Here is a 24,381-nt window from a genome sequence, read left to right on the forward strand (position 1 = left end):
GGGGACTTAGTGGAGTCTTCGATATAGGAGAAAGTTCTTCCCCCAGCTCATTCAGCGGCCCCTCAAGAGTACTTTTGCTCCCTCTTTCCCCTCCCCATCTTCCCACTGGCCCTGGCGAATTTGGTCAGGCTCCTCCACGGAGAAGCGAGCATTTGGTAGCATCCGCAGACGCCGGAGCGAGCCAGTGCTAGGGGATCAGGGAGGCGGTGCTAAAGCCCGCCCAGGCGCAGCGGAGGCGGTGGCTTTTTCTCGCTCCTAGCTCCTCGCCTGCCCGGCGCTCAGCGGAGCCAGCCGGCTGCAGCTTTCTCTGGCCGGTTGTAAGTCTGTAGCTGTCGCTCTCGTTCGCTGGTTGTTAGTCTGTAGCTGCTACGAATCAGTTGCCAGTCCGCTCTGGCCCCGGTCCCCAAACGATCTTTGGTTGTTGGTATCACCGCCCGGACCCCCGGCAAGGACCCTGCTCCGAGGTCAGTACGCATGCATGCAACCTGTGTGCTTTGTTGTCTTTCTTCTGCTTCTCTAGTCCACAAAGCTTGTAACTCGGTAGTGCTGACTACCTCCCCAGGGGTACCACCGAAGAGACACGACTCTTCCCTTAAGCCGCCTGCGATGGTTGCAACTGCCGCCGGGTTTGCGCGGGCTGCCCCCTGGGGCTGAGCTAGGCGGGAGTCCTGGGCTCAGCCCCAAGTTGCCGGCGCCGCGGAGGTCCCAGCCGGCTCGCCCGCCCTTCCACCTGCTCCCCAGCGCTTCGGATGAAGAATGAAGAGCCCCTCGTGGGTCCCTCACTTTCGTCTTCCCCGCCAAGGGATGCTAATAAAAGCAACCTGTCAGTAGGAATCTGTGGGTGATGGGCATGCATTCATGCTTTTGTTACTGGGATGTTGAGCATGGACCACCATTGTTCCCTTTGCGGCGGCCGTTAGGAAACGAACTAGTTTAACTAGGGATTGGCCTCCGTGTGGGGGGGATCCTACACCAAAATCTTTAAAGTCAAACTACGGGTCAGCAGAGCCAGTTGATGAAGAGTGTAAACAGCTTTGTTTCTTTTTTGGGGGGGGGGGTTCGGCGGAAGGTGGCAGGGGAAAAGATGAGAAAGGGTTACACTTTACAAGTGACGCCTCTTGCATTAGTGACTTCAGGAGAGAGATTTTCAACAACCTATGAATCTTCTACCAAGGACACTTTCTATTGGCAAGCTTGGTAAAGAAAGAGGAAGTTTGGGGGAAAGAGAGCTTTCTTGTCATTTGGAATGGTACGAAACAAACAAACAAACAAACAAAACAATAGAAGAACAGGTTAGTTGCATTTCTCCCGATTCATTTATTGCTTTGTGGATCCATGTTTGCTTAAACCTGAACCTTTGGTTTGGTTTGATAAACCTTATGAGAGTCATTGAGAAGACTTGAGCATTGGAACTGGGCTCTTCTGTAGTCTTTGAAGGAATCGTTCCCTAGACTGCTTTTACCACGCTTGGAGGAGGAGCAAAGTATTAGACTTTTCATTTTAGGTATTGAGAAAGGGTCAATTCAGCCTTAGCTAACTGTTTCTAACATCAAATACAAATTGGGGAAAAGCGTCATTTGCAATATTTACGAAAACTCATTGGCATTTTCCCTGCAACTTTTTTTTTTTTTTGGTACCTGCCTGAGGTATTATTACAACCAGCTTTAAACTCCCAGATCTGGTGTCGGAAATCTGAAATAGAAAGGTGCAGGATGGGGAAGCTTCCATACTAGAGAAGGCAAGTTAACACTAGACTCTTAATTTTAGGGGGAAATTCTGCATTCAGTGAGGATCAATCTCAGTGGTGAGCCGAAGAGCAACAGGTGAGCTCTCTGTCAGTAGCTCTGTGGAGTGTAAATGGGAAACTTTAGCTGTATAGTAAGGGCAGGATGTTCAGATGACTAGTGAGTGGGAGGTTACCAGGATACGTGACAGTAACAGGCAGGGCCAACATTATAAAAATAGAATAGAGTTTTAGAAAATAAGGGAGGGGGGATGCCTCCCTGGTCACTTCATCCCATTAGAATTGCAGGAGCACTTAGATTCCCTGGGGTACCCATACATCAAGAAATACTATTGCCTCCAGGAATTAATAACAACTCCTGTTATGAAGGGCCTTCAATACTGTTCATAAACTAGCCCCCTTTCAGCCTCCTTCCACCTTCTTCCGTGACAAGTACTCTATGATCCAGTGACATCAGTCTCCTTACTGCTCTATAAACAAGACAGGCTCCTGGCTTTTTCTCTGGCTATCTCTGATACCTGGAATGGTCTTCCTCCTCTGCTTCAACTAGAGACCTCCCTGGCTTTCTTTAAGTCCCAACAAAAATCCACCTTCTAGAAACCCTTCCCTCATCCTTCTTAATTCCAGTGCTTTCCCTCTTTCATTATTTCCTATTTATCCTGTATAGTTTGTTTTGTATATATTTATTTGCATGTTGTCTCCCCCATTAGACTGTAAGCTCTTTGAGGGCAGGGACTCTTTTTGAGGGCAGCTTTTGCTTTTTTTTTTTATCCCCAGCATTTAGCACAGTGCCTGACACATAGTAGGCACTTAAGAGAAGTTTATGATTTATTGAGATACAACATCACCAGGCATTTCAGAACAGTTCTTTGAGTCTATATGACTGTCTTTTAAACCAGTCACTCTAATCTACAATTCACCTGGACTGGGAGGGCTTTCAAATTCTTCTTGTGTGTAGATCATTTTTCCTTTAGCTTCCCTTATCAGATCCATCTAAGGATGGAAAATGGCTTTCGTTTGAAACCTGTGCGGAGATAAGGAGAAAGTTGGCACAAAGACAAGGCAGAAGAGTTGGGCTCAACTCTGGCTCTGTCACTTTTTATCTGTGTGACCTTGGGCAATTTGCTTAACCTCTCTGGGCCTCAGTTTGCTTATCTGTAAAATGAAAGATTGGGTTGGATGACTTGGGAGGCTCCTTCCAGCTCCAAATCTGTGACCATAAAAACAAGTTTGAAAGACCCACCTAAGTCTATCACACGCAGGTCGTTACATTAGTAAAATTATGTCTCTGTACTGAGGGACGTAGTAGGAAAGGAACTATGTTCAGATTCAGGAAACCTAGGATTAAGTCGTGTTGGTTCTGTAGCTAATTTCATGACCTATGACAAAGCATTTAAGTTTGGTGCCTCAGGCTTATCCGTAAAATGAGGGTTAATAATTACTGCATTGCCTGTGTCACAGGGTTATAAGAATCAAATGAGAGCTATGAAAGCATCATGAAAATGTAAAGGGTTATTATATAATAAGGTGGTATTAAGCCCCTTTTGACATTTACTGACAAATGACTTCATATTAAATGGCCTTTACTATATACCTAGTTTTGAGACACACACATATACATGTATTTTAACTTCCTTTTTTTTTTCCTAATGTGTATGCATTTGGAGAATGAGGAGAGTTAAAATTTGGTTGCAGGGGTACCCTGCACATGAATAGGAATGAAGAGAATAGAAATGACAGCGAGAGAGAATCTGTTAGCATATGAATATTGTGAGATTTGCATATTGGAATGAACAGTGTACACCTGAAAGATGAAAGGATTTTATGTAATTGGAAGTCCTGTCTTCCTGTAGTAAATCTGAACATGATTCTCTACATATGCCTTTGAAGTTTGGTGAAGTCTCAATTTAACATGTTGCTGTGACTACTCTGAGATTAACTTTCTCTTTGAGAGCCATCTTTAGCGAGGTTTAGAATTCTATTATAGAAGACTTTAACTCAAATTTGAACATTTATCTTGAAAAAGTTAAGTGTCTCAGTGTTTCAAAGAGGTAATTATAATAAACTTCAAAGGAGAAATCCTTAGTATTTTAAGTTTTTTTTTAAAAAAACTATTTTAATTACAAAAAACCTTCCAGAATAATGGATTTTGAAATAAATGTGCAAATAAAGGTATACTTAGTCAAAGATGCTGAATGGACAGTTTTGTCTGTCTGATACTATACAGTGTAATTAAACCACTGAACTAGGAATCAGGAGATATTAACCTGTTCTACCGAAATTTCCTGTTTGTTTCAGTTAAGTCCTTATTTACTCTGGCCTCAGTTTTCTCCTCTGCTGATATAAGCCTGGAAGATCTGGGTTCAAGTGTCACCTTTGACCTCAGGCAGCTCACTAGGACTTAAGTTCCCTAAACCAACAAAATCATGACTTTAAAAAAAGACTTTAAAGTCCTTTTGACCTTCAGAATTTGACGATTTCTATTGTCCTTTGAGACTTTATTATATGCATGGTTAATGACCAAGGAGAGGGAGCATGGGATCCCATGGACCATAGCATGCCAATACTGCTCATGTGATTTTCTTGGCAAAGATTAGTATCTTTGCCATTCTAGTGAATGGTTTGCCATTTCCTTCTCCAGTGGATTGGGGGAAACAGAGGTTAAGTGACTTGCCCAGGTCACACAGGCTATATTTTAACTCAGGTCTTCCTGAATCAAGGCCCGGTGCTCTATCCACTGGGCCACCTAGCTGCCTCCAGCATGGGAGGGGAGGAGGAGATAAAGGGACAAGCCTTGGAGTCAGAAGACACAGGTCAAGTCTCACCTCTGATGGTTGTGTGATCCTGGCAAGGTCATTTAGTCTTTTACCCAGCAATTCTCCAAAACAAGTTACTACATTGTAGAAAGTGTTTACATACTTCTATCTTTCTGAAGTTGAAATTTCGGGTTTGGATCAAACCCCCAACAATAATCAAATATATGATTACAGATGCAAGGGATGTTTCATATAGTGCTTATGGTACAGAGATAAGAGCACTAGCTCTCCAGTCAGAGGTGGTTGTTGTTCTGTCATATCAGTCATGTCTGACTCTAAGTGAACCCATTTGGGGTTTTCTTGGCAAAGATACTGGAGTGGTTTGCCATTTCCTTCTTCAGGAAAAGCTGAGTTCAAATCTGACCTGATATTTACTAGCAGTGTGACCTTGGGCAAGTAACTTGACCTCTGTTTGCCTTAATCCAACAGAGAAGGAAATGGTAAACCACTTCAGTATCTTTGGCAAGAAAACCCCATAGACAGCACCGGATGAGGTCAGGAAGAGTCAGCTCTGACTGAAGGACTCGACAACAACAACAAACAGGAAATCAGAAGTTCTAACTTGCTAGTTACTTACTAGAAAGTGTTGAAGTTAGGACCTCAAAGTTCTCTGATGCAAATCAAGCCATCTTTTTCAACAAAACCATTTTGCTTGATGAATAAAACTCTTTATTTGCTGCAAAGTGTACCTCATAGACTATCCAAGGTACTACTTCATATTTTGTTTCTCTCCTAGGAATATTTTCTATTCTGGTGAAATATATGTAAATTGCTTTAACTTTAAAGTACTATATACATATCATTATTTGACAGATACACTTTAAATTGTTTTCAGACAAGTTACTCAGGAGTAATTTAGATTGCAACAAATTCTCTCTTACCCCCTTCCCTCCCCCACACAAAGGTGTAGTCTGCAATCTCCCAGTTTTATCTGTTACTCTCATTCAAAGAGGAGTGGTGGGAATAACTGATATTCCCCAAAGGCAGAATAGGATTCTTTGTTGATTAGAACACAGAACTTTCTCTAGTTCTTAGAGCTCTGCCTGTCCTGGGAAGGGATTTTTGGCTGGGCTTGGAGGGGAGAAGGAACCAAAAAATTGTGAGGAAAAAATCTACTACAAAAGGATTGTGAGTAGTCCTGTTTGACTGGAATGTAGAATATTTTCAAGGAAGTAGTTTGGGATAAACATGACATCAGATTGTGGAGAACCCCATGGTCTGAGCAAAGGAGGTGGATCTTTACTCAGGAGGACCTGGATCTCTAGGGGACAGGAAGTGGTGCCCCCACTGTGGTAGCACCCCCTTGCCTGGCGCTGCTTGACTGCTCATAGGATTTGAAGGAGCAGAGTTGGTCAACAGACATTTAATGCGTGTTATATGGTAAGTGCTGGAGATATAAAAAAAGACTAAAAAAAATATGGTTCTTGTCTTAGGGAAACTCACATTCTAAAGGTGGATACAACACGAAAAAAGTACATATAAAACATATGTGTGTGTGTGTGTGTGTGTGTATGTACATATATTCCTTTTGATGAGCTAGAGGACCACCAGGACTTATTATCTTCCCTGCCATTTTATCATAGGGTCCTTCAGGACTTAACCTTCTATACCCTGTCGTTTCCGTCTGCCCCCCCCCCCCCCCCCCCCCCCCCCCGCACGGTCATCTGATTGACTGAAATAGCCTAAAGATTCATAGGTCTTGCCATTTGCCCTGCTGCACTTAGGCCAACCCTTTCCATCTGTCCTGCAGCAGAACTTTAAGAGTGTGAGCTCCTTGAAAGCAGGGACTGTCACATTTTTTTTTCTGTTTATTTGGCACCTTTTAAGCACTGAATAAGTGTTTTGTTTTTCATTCTTCATAGACATCTAGGAGTCTTTTGAGTAAGAGTGATATGTCCACATCTATCATGTGGAAGATTAGTCTGACAGTGTTATAAAGGATAAAATGGAGAGTAGGGGTGGGAAGTCTGCAGGAGAGGTGGACAGTAATGAAGGTTTTGACCAGGGTGTTGGCACTGGGAATAAAGAGGAAGGAAGGAGTGGCTTTGAGAAATTATGAGGATAGAATTAGAAGGACTTAGTAAATGACTGGATGAGAAGAAGTGGAGGAGGGGAAGAATCAAAGATAACTAGGATTTTGAAGAGAAATCAGGTGAACTCTTTGACTTGGCCTATATTTCAGTAACAGAATGAAATAATTACCCTAGGCTATTAACAGAACAAAGAAGACTCTAATAAACAAAATTAGGCCAACAAATTTTTATTGAAGCAGGGAAGGGAGGAAAGTATATGTGGTTTGACAAATTTGATGGGAAAATACATTTGCAGATGTTGAGATTCTCTTTAGGGGTAAATTGGAAAGCATTTTTTATGTCCATCCCATTCAGAATTTTGACTTTAGAGAAAAGACAAAATGCAAAACAGTATTGATAAATGCCCTGGGCAAACGACTGCTTTTCTTGGCATGACTGGAACTGAAGAAAGGTAGAGAGATAAAAGAGACTGTCTTTTTTTTTTTTATAACTTTAGCAGCTAAACAGCAGGTGTGGAGACTGGGAGATCTCAGGAATATCAGCACAATTGCCTTCTGTTCTCTGCTGTATCTCAGGGGTAACTTGCTTTTTATTTCTTAAAACATGCACACCACACACACACAAACCAGCAAGTGTAGTGGAATCTCTTTGTCTAATTTCCTTAGGGCACACAAACCTCTCCCCCACTTGCCTCCCTGCTATACGGGCCATTTAGTAAAGAAGCAATAGGTACTTTTAGGATGATTGATAACATTGATATTGGTAGACAGATAAAAACCGGGTTATAGTCGACATTCACAGGGAAGTTACATATCTGGGAATACAATTGGCTCAAAGGCTATCTGATTCTGTGTTCTGATGCATTATCGTACTCTTTTTTTGAAGCCTAAAGACAGCTGTTATTTACTGTGCAAAAATTAAGAACTATTATGATGATACTGCATTTCTACCATCATTTAAAGTTTCCCAGAAAGTGAAACCTCAGCTTGATTCTCCTTCAGATTGGAGCTCCCCTTTACTCTTTCGGGAACACGTTAGCGATTACAAAAATCCATTTTTTTGTGCCCTTGCAGACATCATCTTCCAAGGAAACAGCTGATTTGCTCATTCTTTAAGGTTACATTTCATTGTAGCGCCTTTTTAGCCTGTGTTTTTCAGGATTTCTCAGTTCTCACCCTGTAACAATTTCAAATGCTGTTGTCCAAAAGGCCTTAGCTCCCTTACCTGTAATGAAGGCATTCATGGGGTTTAGAGATAGAAGATACTTTAGAGATAATCAAATTCAACCTTCTCATCTTATAAATGAGTAAATGGTTGCCCAGGCAGGAGAGGTATCTTGGTCAAAGTTCATATGGCTGATGAGCAATCAAGTTGGGATTTGAACCCAAATCCTTTGGGGGCAGCTAGGTGGCATAGTGCCTGGAGTTCGGAAGATCTGAATTCAGATCTATCCTCAGGTACTTATTAGCTATATGGTCCTGGGCAAGTCTTTTAACCCTGTTTGCCTCAGTTTCCTCATCTGTAAAATGAACTGCAGAAGGAAATGGCAAACCACTCCATTTTTGCCAAGAAAACCCCAGATGGGGTCAGGGAGAGTACCAAACAACAGTAACTGAACCTTTGACTCTCAAGCCCAATGCTTTTCTCATACAGTTATCCATTCTAATCACGGAAGGTTAGGGATGCAGCACCCCTGAGATCTGGAAAATTTTTTGGCCCTCATTTTGTAGCAGAGAAGAAGTCTGAATTTTTTCTTTTTCTTTTGTGGTGTGTTTACAGTACCTGACTGTAAAATTTGAGTTAAGTATTTGGTCATAGGCTGTGTGTTTGCTGGCCTTCATGTGTCATCTGTGGCTTCCACAAAACTCCCCCTAAATTCCCATTTACAGAAATTTCTTATGCTGACGCCAAATATATTGAAACTACGATATGGAAGAGATAACTGTAGTATGCTTTCTTTCCCCAGTTGATATTTCCGGTCTCCATATATAGCTCCAAACCCAATCTAAGTACCTAGTCCTTAAGAAACTGAATCTCATTAGACAAAGGGGAGGGACCTTTAGGAAAGGCAGCTCTGACCTTGTTTCCCCTTCAGCTGGTTGTCCTAGGCATAAAATTAAGATTTCTTTTTACTGATGCCTGTTGAGCCAACCAATTTGAGGAAGTCTCAATTTTAGTACTTATCCCTAACACAGAGGGTATGGTTTTCAACAATTGGACTTTTCTACCTGTTCTGTGTGTGCTGTATAAATCTGTACAAGGACAAATTAACTTAGTTTGTAATGAGTGGAAGAGTGAAGAATGTTCCTCTCAGTTTCCTCTCATCTTAAAGTGATTTCAAATGTTTCAAATGTGTCCACCAGGAAGAAAAAAGGAACTACAGTTTCTACCCAGGGAAAATATTTTAGAACTGTAAATTTTAAAGTGAGAAAGGTACCTGAGGGATTGAATCCAACATACTCATTTTACTCAAAGTGATTTATCTGCCACTTATAACCTATGACCTTGAGCACATCACTTGATAGTTCTTGGCCTTAATTCCTCATTTGTAAAATTGAGGGGGTTGGATTACATAACCTTTCTTCCCAATTTTCTACTCAACTCTAAATATATTATCCTACATGTAATCCTTTATTGATAAATAAGCTGTAGGTCTTTACACATGCATATATATGCATGCTGTATACCCACATTGGAGGGCCTTATTCTCTTTCATTTGCATTAAAAAGAATTACAATATTTTTTGAGGCATTGGGAATAAATATGAGCAGGGACTAGTTGGGATTTTTTTTTCCTCTGAAACTTAAATTGACTGCCAGTCAAGCTTATTTTAAAAATTCTTGGAGTAGAACTTACAGAGCCACAACTAGAAATTTTTTCACTTGGGTCAATGAGGGAACAGGGTAGGGATTCCAGAGTGTGTAGCATTCACCTGGGTCGAGGTCCCTTTAATCCCAAGGATGCTGCTGATTTTAGAACCCTTTAAAATATAGTGTCCTTGAAAAAAATCCCTAGTTATCCCTCTCTTAGTTTTGGCTCTTAGAAATTGGAAGGGAACTAAAAACCACATGAATGCTAGACCATGCAAATAAGTGGCTTACATTGTAGTATTTTTATCTTTTGTCTGTTATGATAGATAGCTCTTCTTTACTCCTGAAGTAGGAGTAAAAAATCTAAAATGTTTAAAATAAGGAAACTGACAAAGTATACATGAACAATAAAAAAAAGTTAAAAAGTTAAAATGTTAAGCAGAAATAAAAGCATGATTTTTTTTTGTGGAGTGGCCAATAAGAAAGAAGCCATAGATGAAGGGTAGAAGGAGGAAGAGTGTGCATACAAGTGTGCATATGCATGCATATGTGTGTGTGTGTGTGTGATCCTACCTATCTGGGGACCAGAACTGATCGAAGACATGGGATCTCAAGACCTATTTTAGTAAAGAAAGGGAGATAGTTTAATTGGGGTAAAAGGGAGGGAATTCTATGTGTAAGAATGTTTTGGAAGAAACATCGTGAGTGAAGAAATCATAAAGGTTTCCTCCTGCTTTGTGGCATTAAAGTATCAGACTACGGTTTTGAAATGTTTTGTACACCATTGGACACAGGATCTCAAGAATTCAATACCCTGATCTATATCTGAACAAGAATTTCCATTATGACATCAGCAAAAAGTGGTTATCAAGTCTTCACTGAAAACCTTTGATGAACAGAAATCTCTCCTTCCACCTCATTACCTCCCAAGGCATCTCATTAAACTTGTGGATAATTCTGATTATTAAAAAGTTTTTCCTTACATCAAACTGAAATCTTTTCTGCAAATCTCCATTGTAATGTGCCTAGTTCTGTACTCAAGGGCTCTGCAGAACAAGTTTACCATAGGATTGCCTTTCATACAACTGAAAATGGGCTTCCCCTCCCCCCCTTCAAACACTCCCATTCTCTAGTCAAAACTGTTTTTATAATAATACTAATAGTAATGTTTTACTTTCTAATTGGTAAATATTTTTTTTGGTTAGGCAATGGGGTTAAGTGACTTGCCCAGGGTCACACAGCTAGTAAGTGTTATGTGTCTGAGGCCGGATTTGAACTCAGGTCCTCCTGAATCCAGGGCTGGTGTTCTATCCACTACACCACCTAGCTGCCCCACTAATTGGTAAACATTGATAGATGAAATCCACATAAACAAAATCTCTCGGGGAGGTCCACAGAACAACTGGTCTAGCCAAAAGGGCCTGAAGGCTTGAGTTAAGGTGGTGGTTCTGTGAGTAGAGAGAAGATGAAATAGAGAGAATTTTGTGGACATAGGATCAGGAAGACCTAATAAGTGATTGACTATGATAGGGAGGGAGAGGGAAGTATCAAAGATAATGCCAAGGTTACAAACCTGGGAGATTAGTAGAATGGTAGTGTCTTTAGTTGAAATAGGAAAGGTTGGAAGAAGGGTGGGTTGGGTGGGGGTGGGGTGGAAATACGAATTCTGTTTTGGACTTGTTGAGTTGGTGATGGCCCTGGAAAGAGACTAGGCATCGATATACACAAACAGCTTCTTGAATACAATTGTAGAATTCTAGAATTTCCCGGGAGGAGAAGCCAAGCTCATTGGTCTATAGTTTACAGGCTCTAACCTCTTTCTTTTTTGTCTTCTTAAATTGAGATATCTACCTTGCTATTTCTCTCTTATTCTCCAAGGTTTTTCACAAAATTGATTCACTATCGTTGACTCAGCCATTACATTGTCTAGTTCTTTTCCCACCATAAGATGTAGTTCATCTGGGTCTGGTAACTTGAAGTCGTTGAGAGGAGCTGGAGGTTCTACAGCTATCTTGTCCTCAGGTTTCTAATCCCTGTTAACAATTTTTGGTCTGTCCTTCCCAGTCCAAAGATCAATGCCCTTAGAAGACAACACATTAAAAAAATATGAGTTGTGACTTCCATGAGTTGTGACCACCCGTTTCCATCATTCCACATACCCAACCAATGCTTTTGTCTCTATCTTAATCTTCCTCGTGCCTCCAAATGGTTTAAAAAGTCTTTTTTGTTGTCACTGCTAGGGTTGGCTCATTTGAGACTTCAACATCTTTCTGTTATTCTTTTCCTTAAAATATTTTTTTTTGCAAATTTAATAATGGCCAACAAAAAAGAGCAAAAATATACAAAACAAGGGAAATTATATCCATTATTTGTCGAGACAGAGCCAAGCAAATGAATAAACAACCAATAAGCAAAATATGGACTTTTGTTCTTGTGTTCCACAGTCTCCTCAAAGATTTACCACCTTTGGCTTGATTTCTTTCATTTAATCCCTGTTATTTTAGAGCTCAGCTACTCCGTCCCCCTCATGCAAAAGGTGAGGGGGATGAACTAGCTGAACACTAAGGTCTCTTACAGTTCTAAATCCCTAATCCTAGTCTTTTTCTTTTATTTAAAGTATGCACATTATACTTTATATAAATATAGTTGTAATCAGTGGATGTAGTTCCAGTTCTGCTGACTTTTGTTTTCTATCACCTTGTATAAGTCTTTTCTTATTTCATTGTATACTTCAAACTTATCAGAATTTTAAAAAAATAGCTCCTGACACTATTTTTTTACAGGATGTGGCAGCATCCTGTTCATATCTTGTTTGTACGCAGTTGTTTGCCTGTTGTCTCTACCATTAGACTTCGAGCTGCTTTAGCCCTAGGCTGGGTTTTTTTTTTTAATTTGTTTGTTTTTAATGTGTCGCCTTTCTTTGTATCTCTAGCATTTAAGAACAATGCTTGACACAAAGTAGATTCTTAATAAATGCTTGTTCACCTAACATGCTACTTTTTTTAAAAAGCATGACTATCTTTGTTTCCTGTTAAAATTTTTATTATTTATTTTTAATATTCTTTTTAAAATTTTTGAGTTCCAAATTCTCTCTATCCCTCCTGCCCCTCCCTCACCCATTGAGAAGGCAAGCAATATATCTGTTATACTTGTGAAATCATGCAAAACATATTTCCATATTAGCCATGTTGCAAAAAAGCAAGAAAAATAAAGTGAAAAAATTTATCTTTCTACTTTAAACAAATTATCATCAGTTATTTGTCCTTTCCCCCCTTATCTTCTGTGTATGTGTTTTTAAAAATCTAAGTTGGTAAATAAGTTTCCTGTGTAGTCCTGTTGATTTCTTCAGGCAGTTCTTTTCCTCCTCAGAATGATTGATTTGTATCTTTCTTTCAGCAAGCATTTGTCTTCTGTGACCTCAGGCAAGGCAAATAGCTAGTAGAGGAAAAGAGATCTGAATCCAACTCTCTTGATTCCAAGCTCAGTGCTCTCTTAATTACACCCTCCTGGCTGGCAGGTGCCAGATTATGGAGGACCGTGAATACCAAGCTAAAGATTTGGTTTGTCCCAGTTGTGCACAGTGCCTTACATGTATTCTGGTAGTTATTTAATGTTTTATTGAATTAAAAAATGGAAGTAAAGTGAATTAAAGGAATTACTGGAAAAGAACATCGTATAATCTAGGTATCTTGAGACCAGAGGCAAAGCAAATATACAAATTATCATTTTATTATTTGTGTAATGCCTACTTTAAAAAAAAGCATGTTCACATGCATCTTTTTTTCAATTCTATATATTTATTTTACATAGGCAATCAACTTTCCATAGCCATAAAACATATTTAACATTAGAAATACAAGATTGAAGTTTCAGTTCGCATACATAAGGGATCCAACTAATCATATCCCTGAACCTCCTTCTGAATATGTTTAAGACTGCTGTCCAGTACTCCGCTCCAGGTATTTGATTAGTACAGTGAAATCCAGGAGAAACTGTAGGAGTTCCAAGAGGTGGATTAGTCTGCTAACCTTCTTCTTCTTCTTTTTTTAATTAATTTTTTTATTTTTAGTTTTCAACATTCACTTCCATAAGATTTTGAGTTCCAAATTTTCTCCCCATCTCATCCCTCTCTCAATCTTTTTTTACTTCTTGCCCTCCCCTGCTAACCCATATTCCTGGGCTATCCAAGATCCTATTGGAACCACCACAGCAGACTACACAGATGCCTTTTCCCCTCAAACATTCCCCTCAGAGATCCTAGATCCCATCCTAGATACCCATCCAGTGCAGGAACACTGTAGGAGGAAGAACTTTCACCGTGGGTGAACCCCGTCCTCTTGTCTTTCCCTTTTGACCTTTCCATCAACCAGGGCATCCAGAACTCATTTGGTCTACTTGACTCTTCCCTTGGCTCATGTGAGATGAGAGTCATGAACTCTATTCATTCTGGTGAGATGGAAGGCCTCCAGGCCTAACCATCTGCCTTGCCTCTATGTCCTGCAGATTCCTGGCACTGTTAATTAACTGACTGGGCCTTACCATCTACCCTGCTGCACTCTTATGACTTCTATGCCTTTTCATCTGTCCTGAAGCCAGACTTTTTTCATTTGTTGTCTCCCCAATTACGGTGTGAACTCCTTGAGAGTTAGGAATGACTCACTTTTCTATTTATATCTCCGGTGCTCATCACAGTGCTTGACCCTAAGCAAGGGCTTAATAAATGCTTCTTCTGTCACCTGTTATGTTAGTAGGAAAGGTGAAAGTATGTATGGGCCATAAAAGATAAATAACAGAGAAGCTACTAAATACTAAAAGAAGTGAATACTGGGCAGTTTTACTTAGTTAACTTTAAAGAGGCAGCATGTAAGGCTAGGTGGCACAGAGGATAGACTGGCCCTGGAGTCAGGAGGACCTGAGTTCAAATATGACCTTAGATACTTACTAGCTGTATGACCTTGAGCAAGTCACTTAACTTCAATTGCCTCCTCCTCCAAAAAAAGAATATTTGGCATGCATGGTAAAGAACTGACCTTTGAGTCAAGAAGATCTGGGATCAAGTCCTGTTTCTGCTACATATGGGCTGTGTGACTTAACTTCTCAGCCCCCCAAAGCAGCTCTTTTAAGACTAGGTTGCAGAACATAAGTTGATAGTCAGTGATAGAGGGTAGGGGATGGTAGATAGACAAATAATTGTGGGAGTACCTTAAAGCAAAGAAACCAAAGATGCTGTCCCTATCCCTACTCCCAGTATTTGTGTCTCAAACACTTTCAGATGGTGTGTACTTAGAAATAAAACTGCTAACTTTTCTATAACTCAAGATAGCTAAAAACTTCCTGCAAGTTCTTTTCCTAAACTTTTTCATGGGCAAAATAATACCCTTCTTGTTTATTCTGAGATTAAAGTATTGCCTTATTTACATAGAAACATTGAAAAAATTCTGAGGTCATCTTAATAAGCAGACAGAAACAGTTTTGAAAGTTTGCCAAGGTAATGAATTAGGAAGTGTCACTGAAACTAAGAGCCTAGCGATTTGGAAATCATTGAAACAATCACCTAAAAGGCAAGGCAAAACTCAGTATTTTAAACATCAAAGGTGGGAGATGTATTTTAACTACCCTTTTCCATCAGATTCTAGAGTTGTAAAAGAAATTTTTGTTGTTACAAATTATTTTATGGATACATTAAAATTTCTACCCAAGAAAAATAACTTTTTTTAAGGTACAGTGCCCATTTCAAAGTGAATGTGACCAGAACCTACAACCAGTGTATTGAAACAATTTTTCTAAACACATGTAAAAGACACAAAATGCTCTTCTAATTAGTTGTATTTTTGGTAGCCTGATTTATCTCCACATTTATTAAATTGCAGGTAACAACTCAAGCTCTTTCATGTTTGACTGTTGGAGGTTTATCCTGTGCAAGGAAACTGGAAGTAATCATTGCTCTTCACCCTTACCTCAGACTAATGAGGTCAAAGAGGAAGAAACTGAGCATCAGATTGATGTGTCTGATGTCATCCAGCTCGTTCAAGATAAACATCAGGTGACAGTTCTACAGTCAGGTAAGAGCTTGGTATTTCACCATTTATGTTTTAGAACTCTAGGATTCTTATTAATCAAGCTTAAGAAGGTACTCCTCCTGGGTATCAACTCCTTGGTAGGCAAGAAGATGCTTTCAAAAACTGATTAGCTCTTATGCCATAGGAAATAATTTGATAAATTATCACTTCTCTCAAAGGTTACCCAAGTAACTTGAAAGAGTCGAAGGCAGGTTTTGACTGCCTGAGAATTGTGTTGTGGGAGAATCTGATGCCACTTATCATAAGAATCTCAAGTAGTATCCAGTATTTGGCTGAATAATGGAGAGGAAAGGTATTTTAACGTGTTTTAAAGTAAATTAAGTTCTGGGGCAGCTAGGTGGTGTGGTGGATAGAGCACTGGCCCTGGAGTCAGGAGGACCTGAGTTCAAATCCAGTCTCAGACAAGACACTTGACACTTACTAGCTGTGTGACCCTGGGCAAGTCACTTAACCCTAATTGCCTCACCAAAAGCAAAATAAATAAAATTCTGTATTTTGAACTATCTTAAAACCATTTAAAATGCAGTGATACAATGAACCATTTTGGTATAGTGGAAAGAATCCTGGAGTCAGAGGAACAGAACTTGAGTTTGAATCCTGACTTAGTCACTTACTACCTAATGATATTGGGGCAAATGACCTTAATCTCTCTGGTCCTCTGTTTCCATGTGTGTAGAGTAATCTTGTTGGACTAGATCATCCAGCTCTGACATTCTGTGTGTGTATAAATAAAGCATAGAGTACACCTCAGGGAGGAATTTTTAATAGGCTTTGCTTTATTTTTTAAAAACATAGAAGAGCTATTGTTCAGGTGTGATGTGTCATCAGAGCAGATTCTGTGGTGCCAAGCAAGCCAGAGAACAATGATTGAAAGCAGAGTCGGTGAAGCAGACAGGTGGAGATAGTCCTAAGGCTCTAATCAATTTGAAAAGCTCCATCTGGATTAAGGAGGTAAGGTCAGGATAACATACTTCTATCTGATCCCTTCACCCAATTTAAAGTTCTCAATGCACTTAATGGAGGTCATTCCTTTCCTTTTGTTTCTGGCCACATGTCATCTTCTCAGTATTTTTGTTGTTGATCATGTTGATTAGTCTCCCAGATGAAGGTTAATTTGTTTTCTAATGAGCATTTGTGCCTTCTTTCATCTTGAATGTTTAACTGGGTTATTAGTAGAATACTATGATATTACTTTAATAATATGTAAAATTATATGTACAGTCGTGTTTTTCATGGGCTTCCTGGTATTGAGGAAGACAGCCAAAGTAAAGATATCAGGGCTTTCTAAAGAGGATGGAATGTTTGATCTCAGAGAACAGGGAGGTTATAGCTATTGTTTACAGTGAAACATGCCAGCCTCTCTGAATGAGAGGCAGTGCCACGTGGAAAGAACATTGATCTGCAGGCAGAAAACCTGGGTTTCAGTTCAAGACTCTGAGCCTTAGTAGCTGGGTCACCCTGGGCAAATCACTTGATCCCCCTAGTTTAGGACTCTTCACTTACAAAATGGACGTAATAAAACCTGCTCCACTTAGCTCACAAGATTGTTGTGAAGAAAGGTTTTTCAAAACAAAAAATCTCAGAGTGTTATGTAAATGTCAATTATTTAGGATGATCTTAGTGCCCTGAGAAACTAGACTTTTTTTCTTCCTATTTTAATTTGAAGGCAGAATTGTAGAAAAGGTGTATTTTTCTTTTGTTTTGGTGAATGGAGGCCTAACTCAGTATGTTGTTGTTGAATTGTTTCAGTTGTGTCCAATTATTCGTGACCCCATTTGGGTTTGTTTTGATTTATTTTGTTTTGTTTTTGGCAGAGATACTGGAGTGTTCTGCATTTCACAGACTTGGTCACTTACTACCTAATCATATTGGGTATCATTGAGTATGATTGGGAAACTGAGGCAAATAGAGTTGAATGACTTGACCAGGGTCACACAGAGAGTAGGTCTCTGAGGACAAATTTGAACTCAGGAAGATGAGTCTTCCCAACTTCAGACTGGGTACTCTATCTTCTGTGCCATCTGACTTCATATAGAGGAGTAGTATTATGAGATAGTGGAAAAATGTTGGAGTTAATTCAGCAAAAAATAAAAAGTCAGTAAGAATCCTACCCCCATAACTTAGCTGTATGACCCTAGACTGGGCAACCTCTCTGAGCCTCATTTTGGTCATGTGTAAAAATGGATCTGATGATACCCATAGTACCTACTCCATATGGTTCTCGTGTGGATCAGATTAGAGGACTTTGCAAAACTTAGAGCTATAAAATGGAAGAGGCAGTGTAGTAGAATGGATAGAGATCTTCCAAGCTCCTCCAAGGATAGAGAGGCCTCCAAGTTAGGAAAACATGGGTTCAAGTTCTGACTCTGATGGTGCTGGCTGTTCAACCCTGGTCACTTCTCAATGCCCCACCTATTGTATTATTAGGGACACTTTTCAAATAGGTGATACATAATTTAGACCAACATCTTGTAGAGATATATGCACATGTGCATATATACCTGTAGACTTTTTTTCAATAACCTTTAACTTAGTTGCCGCTTCATTGAAGCCTGGTTTTTTCCTAAGCTGGAGTAGATCTTATTCACTTGGGATCTCTTAACCTAGAGATTGGACTTCCCTGGGTCTTGTCTGCAGGAGAAGGAAAGGGAAGGGAATAAGCATTTATTAACACATACGATATGCCAGGCACTCTGCTAAGTGCTTTACAAATAATATTTCATTTGATCCCCAAAACAACAGCATCTGAGAGGTAGGTGCTATTATTATCCCCATTTTACAGTTGAGGAAACTGAGGCAGACAGCGCTTAAATGATTTGCCCAGGGTCAATCAGCTAAGAAGTGTCTGAGGCAGGATTTGAACTGAGATCTTCTTAACTTCAGACTCAGTTCTCTATCTACCTAGCCTCCCTATGCTTTAGGGTTCCAGTATATTTGGGACTTTCACTACAGCTCTGTTGGGAAAAAACAAAAAAAAATCCCTCTCGGTTGGACATAATCAAGCCTTTGCTGTCTTGCTAGCAGAAGAGTCTATTGGTTGTTAGGGGAAAGGCTATATTGTGGTTTGTTATTTGTCTTTCTTCTTGAGCCCCTGTTCTCTTGCTGGTCTAAATTCAAACTGGCATGGTCCTTTTCTAGTTGGAATAGCTTTTCACAGTCCCCAGACTTTTCTTGCCCAGTTCCTGATATCTGCCCACCATCCAGATATACTTGATTTCTCGTTGTTGTTGGTTTTTTTGTTTTTTTTTTTTTTGCTCGAGGCAATTGGGGTTAAGTGACTTGCCCAGGGTCACACAGCTGGTAAGTGTCAAGTGTCCGAGACCAGATTTGAGCTCAGGTCCTCCTGACTCCAAGGCCGGAGCTCTATCCACTGTGCCACCTAGCTGCCTCTATACTTGATATCTCATTGTCTACTCTAGGTCCCTTGAAGGTTTACAGCCTAGTAGTCCTTAAGTCATGCTACATACACGGTTTTAAAGAACATGAAATTAATGAATTCTCAGCTTTTATCTGGGAGTTATTTCATCTCTTAAAAACATATTTAAGTATACTAACACATGATTTTAGAACCAAAGATCTGAACAGATTTTAGTGCTTCTAGGATAGGATAGGGTTTTTAGAAACCAGGATATAAACTCATATCCTCATAGAACTCTATTTCTATCTCCAGTACTTTGCATAGAGCAAATGCTTAATAAATGCTTTATTCACTTTACCTTTATTCACGTTACCTTCATATTTTAAATGGGCAGGAAAAGATTAGTACGTGATGTTTGAGGTTCCTTCTACTTCTGTGGACTAAATTTTCATGTCTCTCCCTTGGATAGTTCTGGAGGAAAGCTGACAATATCACACTCTACAATTCACTTTTCTAGTATTCATACACACCGCAGTCCTCCTGTTTGCATTTTTATCTATCACCACCTGTCTTCATTTGAAAATGTATTCGTAACATGTTCCAATTTCCAAACATGCAGATTGTTTTTCCTTCATTATATTTTAGGCTGGCTGTTTCCTGATCAGTCACATGTCTTACAATAACAATGACATCTAGCATTTACATAGCACTTTAAGGTTTGTGGTATTTTATTCATATTATCTCATTTTATTCTCGCCACACCTTGGAAGGTAGTGCTATTATTATCCCCATTTCACAGATGAGAAAACTTTACCTTCTGTTAAATGCCCTGTTATCTTTCAAGGGGCAAGGGAAGAAACATTTATTTAGTGCCTCCAGTGTGCCAGGCATTGTCCTAAGCACTTTACAAATAATGCCTTACTTAATTCTTACAGCAACCCTGGGAGACAGGTGCTTTTATTATCCCTATAAATACAGGTAAGGAAGCTGAGACAGGCAGAGGTTAAGTGACTTGCCCAGGATCACACAGTTATGAGTATCTGAGGCAGGATTTGGAACCTGAATCTTCCTGACTTCAGGTGTGGTCCTCTATCTAGTGCACAAACTAGGTGTACTGTAAGATCTCCATTGTAGAGTGGGGCTCAGTAGACAGATCTACCCAGTCTTATTTTATTTATTTATTTATTTTGGTGGGGAGGGCAATCAGAGTTAAGTGATTTGCCTAGGGTCACACTTCAAGTAAGTGCCTCAGGCTGCATTTGAACTCAGTTCCTCCTGATTCCAAGGCAGGTGTTCTATTTGCTGAGCCACATAGCTGCCCTCTACCTAGTCTTATGCCTTCATTTGAAGGATCCATCTTACTCTCTGTCGACTCACTGCAAAAGTTCAGTTTTATAAAATAATGGAGTTTGAAGGTGACAGTAGGCTTGAGTCACATTTGTAATTGTGACCCTCAAATTTCAACATTGTGGAAATATTTGCATACCTAGGAGCCCTGTATAAAATGTAAAAAATGTTAATATTTTTCTCTGTGGTTATGTTTTTATTTCTGATATTTTAGTATTCAAATGCTTGATCTAGGCCTGATGTGAGAGTTATATTCATTTCTTCCCTTAGAGAATTTAAATCTTCCATACTGACTTTTAAGTTTATTTTCCACATAGATAGATTTATATGCTGGTTATAAGAAAGGGAGAAAAGTTCCAAAGTATTTAATAACTACTAAAACACAGGTGCAGTTTTGTTTTCTTCTGATTTTTTTACCCCACTCTATCAGTTACGTGCCTTATGAAATATATGACAGGCAAAATGAGGCATTTCAACATAGTAAAAATGTATTTTAGCATTGAGTCTTTTAACCTTTCCATTTGAGTAAATTTATTAGGATATTTGCAGGTTTTGTGGCAGGTCATATGATGGGGAGGTGACAGAGTGATCACTGAATTCTGTCTGAAATCTCATGTATGTAGTATGACCTCTGGTGAAGACAGCATTGGATTTGGAGTCAGGAAGAGCTGAGTTCAGATCCTACCTCAGCCACTTGCTAGCTGTATCACCCTGGGCAAGTGACTTAACCTCTATGACTGGGTCAGTTTCCTTATTTGTAAAATTTGGGAATGATAATATTATCACCTACTTCCCAGGGTTGTTCTGAAGATAAAATATGTTAATATTTGCCAAGTGCAGATAAAATATGTTAATATTTGCCAAGTGTTTTGCAAAACTTAAAATGAAGTATAAATGTTAGCTGCTATCATTATACAGAGGTAGCTGTGTCTAGGTACTTGTAGTCAATTTTTTTGAAGCTTGGTCTAAGAGTCAACTTACACCTCAAGTGGAATATGCCTTTTTTCTGTTTTCTTTGTCTTTTACTTGGTTCTGTCTCTTTGAACTGGTTAGCACTGCTTTTGATATTGACAGTCACAAAATTATGTCACAGTTATTATTGTTTAAACTTTCCAGAAATCATTCTAGTGGTGTAATTTGTTGTTGAGTCATTTCAGTCACGTCTGACTCTCTGTGCCTCATTTGAGGTTTTCTTGACAAAGATAGTGGAGTGGTTTGCTATTTCCTTCTCCAGCTCATTTTACAGATGAGGAAACTGAGGCAAGCAGGTTGAAGTGATTTTCCCAGAATCACCTAGACAGGTGCTTTTATTATCCCCATTTTACAGTTAAGGAAGCTGAGGCAGGCGGAGGTTAAGTGACTTGCCCAGGGTCACATAGCTACTGAGTGTCTGAGGCTGGATTTGAATTCATGTTCTCCTGACTCCAAGGCCTGCACTCAATCCACTGCACCACCTAGCTGCCCCAGTATTGGTGGAATATTAAACTGTAAATCTGAACAGAAAGTACATTTTGAGAAAGGCTGTTACTAAAAACAGAAACTGTTGCTAAATTACCTTTTAGGTTGTCTCTGGTGTCTCTGGAAGCTTTGGAGGAAATGTACACAGCTTGATAAGGAATAATTTCAATTGGTTTGATGATTGTCTTATAAATGAATTCATCATCTTTTAATTTAGTGACTATTTTTTAGCAGCTCTGGTCCTTTTAAAAAAAGATTATTTATTTACTTTTAGTTTTCAACATTCACTTTTATAAGATTTTAAGTTGGAAATTTTCCCCGTTTCCCTTCTCCCTCCCCAAGACAGCATGCGATCTGGTATAGGCTATACATGTACAATGATAATAAACACATTTCCACATTATGTTGTGAAAGAAGAATCAGAACAAAAGGGGAAAACCACGAGAAAGAAAAACAACACCGCTGACAACACAACAACAAAGAGAAATAGTATGCTTCTATCTGCGTTCAGACATGGTTCTTTCTCTGAACGTGGATAGCATTTTACATCGTGAGTGTTTTAGAATTGTTTTACAATTCACATTGCTGAAAAGAGCTAAGTCTATCAAAGTTGGCCATCATACAATGTTGCTATTACTGTGTACAATGTTCTCCTGATTCAGCTCACTTCACTCAGCATCAGTTCTTGTAAGTCTCTCCAGGTTTTTATGAAATCTGCTTTCTCATCATTTCTTATGGAACAATAGTGTTCCATCACATTCAAATACCACAATTTGTTCAGCCATTCCCCAACTGATGAGTATTCCCTCAATTTCCAATTTTTTGCCACCGCAAAAAGAGCTGCTGTATATATTTTTGTACATGTGGGTCCTTATCCTTTTTTTGTGGTCTCTTTGGGATACAGACCTAGTAGTGGTACTGCTGGATCAAAGGGTATGAATAGTTTTATAGCTCTTTGGGTATAGCTCCAAATTACTCTCCAGAGCACAACTCTACCAACAATTCATTAGTGTTTCAATTTTCCCACATCTTCTTCAGCATTTATCATTTTCCTGTTTTGTCATATTAGCCTATCTGATAGATATGATGTGGTACCTCAGAGTTGTTTTAATTTTCTTTCTCTAATTGGTAGTGATTTAGAGCATTTTTTCAATATCACTGTAGATAGCTTTAATTTCTTCATCTGAAAACTGCCTGTTCATATCCTTTGCTTGAAAGGTCAGGAGTAATCTATGGTGGGCTTGCCTGTTTTGGTTTGAATAGCAAAAATATCTAGACAGACATCAGACTGATAGCTTCCCAGATCTGCTGGTTTTCAACTGCTCATTTGTAGGATTATTCTTTCATTGCCCTGTGCATTATGATAAAGGATAAGAACAAAATCAAATGATATTTCATTAGGCAAAAAAAAAAATTATACTTGGAGAACAAGGCGTAAAATATTTTTAAAATCTCTTCTCTGTACTTCCGTGATTCCCAGATGAATGCTTTTAAATTTTTGAATGAAGGTGATACTTTTTTCTGACTTTATCTTTGCATTACATGAAATATAGCTTGTAGCATTCAGATACTTGACTAATTTATTTAATTAATTTATTAATAATATTTTATTTTTTCTTAACTGATTAAAAAAATCTTTTTTCAAGCCTCAACAAACATGCTTTTACACAAGATTTTATTATTCTATCTAGCAAGCTAACTGGTTTTGGATTTGGAGTCCAAAGGTGAAAGGAGACAGGTTTCCAGAGTCCAGTGTTTAGTAGAGAATTGGGATGGTCTTAATTTTCTGTTATGGTACTGATTTAATGTGTGTGTGGGAAAACCCAATATTTTTTAATTTTCTTTTGAAAAGGTAACCAAAGGGGACAGGAAATACAAGTATAATGACTTGTTTTACATAAAGTCCTTTCCAGCAAATGTACAGATTGTTTCTGCTGGGAGAGGCTTAGTCTAATCTAGTGGAGCAGATTAGATTCCCAACTGACTTCTGAGGCAAAAGCTTGATGGCGTGCAACAGGAAACAAATTTCTGAGCTGTAGTCTCTAGAGCTTCCCGTGGTCTAAGATTGATCAGCTTGATTGAATCCCATTAGTATTCCATTGGATCTTTCCCATTTTCTTTTTAAATTAAAATCGACATAGGATATTATCTAAAAGCTTGTTAGTTGGAAGTAATTGTTTTGAGCTATTAGAAAAATACCCTCTTTTGTTGGTATCTGGAAGGAGGCCAGGAAATGAAACAGCTGATCTGTTGTGCTTAGTTTTCCTCTTTCTAAACTTCTAACATCTGGCTATCACCATAGCTTCTGGTGCTACATCAATAAAATATGAGATATTGTAAATGTTTTATTAGAAAATTATTTTCCTTTAATATTTTTTCAAGAATGTTTGCTGTGTTCTTGAGTATATATCTGTTAGGATAAGGTCAGAATTTTATACTTTGAGAAACATCTCTAGGATTAAGCACTGTTAAGAGAACAGTAAATTAATAGCCCTATTAACAAAGCAGATGTATTCCAATGATATACTTACTCATCAAAAGCTTCATAATAAGAAGTAAGAGTAAATCACATTTATGTAACACTTTAAAGTTTATAAAATATTTTCCTCACAATTTCACCTTTTGAATATCTTAAATTGGATATATTATTCACCTCTGAGACTAAACAGAACTCGTTATATTTCCCCTTAACATCTCCCTTCTTCTTAACTTTCCAATGCTGTCAAGGACACTGC

At 39.0% G+C, this 24,381-nt stretch overlaps 1 protein-coding gene across 2 annotated transcripts in view; it reads left to right on the forward strand.

Moving 5' to 3' along the window:
• The first annotated feature begins 264 nt into the window (after nucleotides 1-264).
• LOC114046234 (guanine nucleotide exchange factor DBS-like) overlaps nucleotides 265-24,381 on the forward strand; it is a 366,695-nt gene continuing 342,578 nt past the window's right edge. For both annotated transcript variants that reach the window (XM_027866483.1, XM_027866484.1), the window contains exons 1-2: nucleotides 265-464; nucleotides 15,274-15,465. In XM_027866483.1, the coding sequence (XP_027722284.1) occupies nucleotides 15,294-15,465 (172 nt within the window). In that variant the 5' untranslated portion in view covers nucleotides 265-464; nucleotides 15,274-15,293. The remainder of the gene's footprint in view (nucleotides 465-15,273; nucleotides 15,466-24,381) is intronic.

The sequence above is a fragment of the Vombatus ursinus genome, unplaced genomic scaffold (assembly GCF_900497805.2).
Source record: "Vombatus ursinus unplaced genomic scaffold, bare-nosed wombat genome assembly UNPS02014781.1, whole genome shotgun sequence".
NCBI lineage: Eukaryota > Metazoa > Chordata > Mammalia > Diprotodontia > Vombatidae > Vombatus > Vombatus ursinus.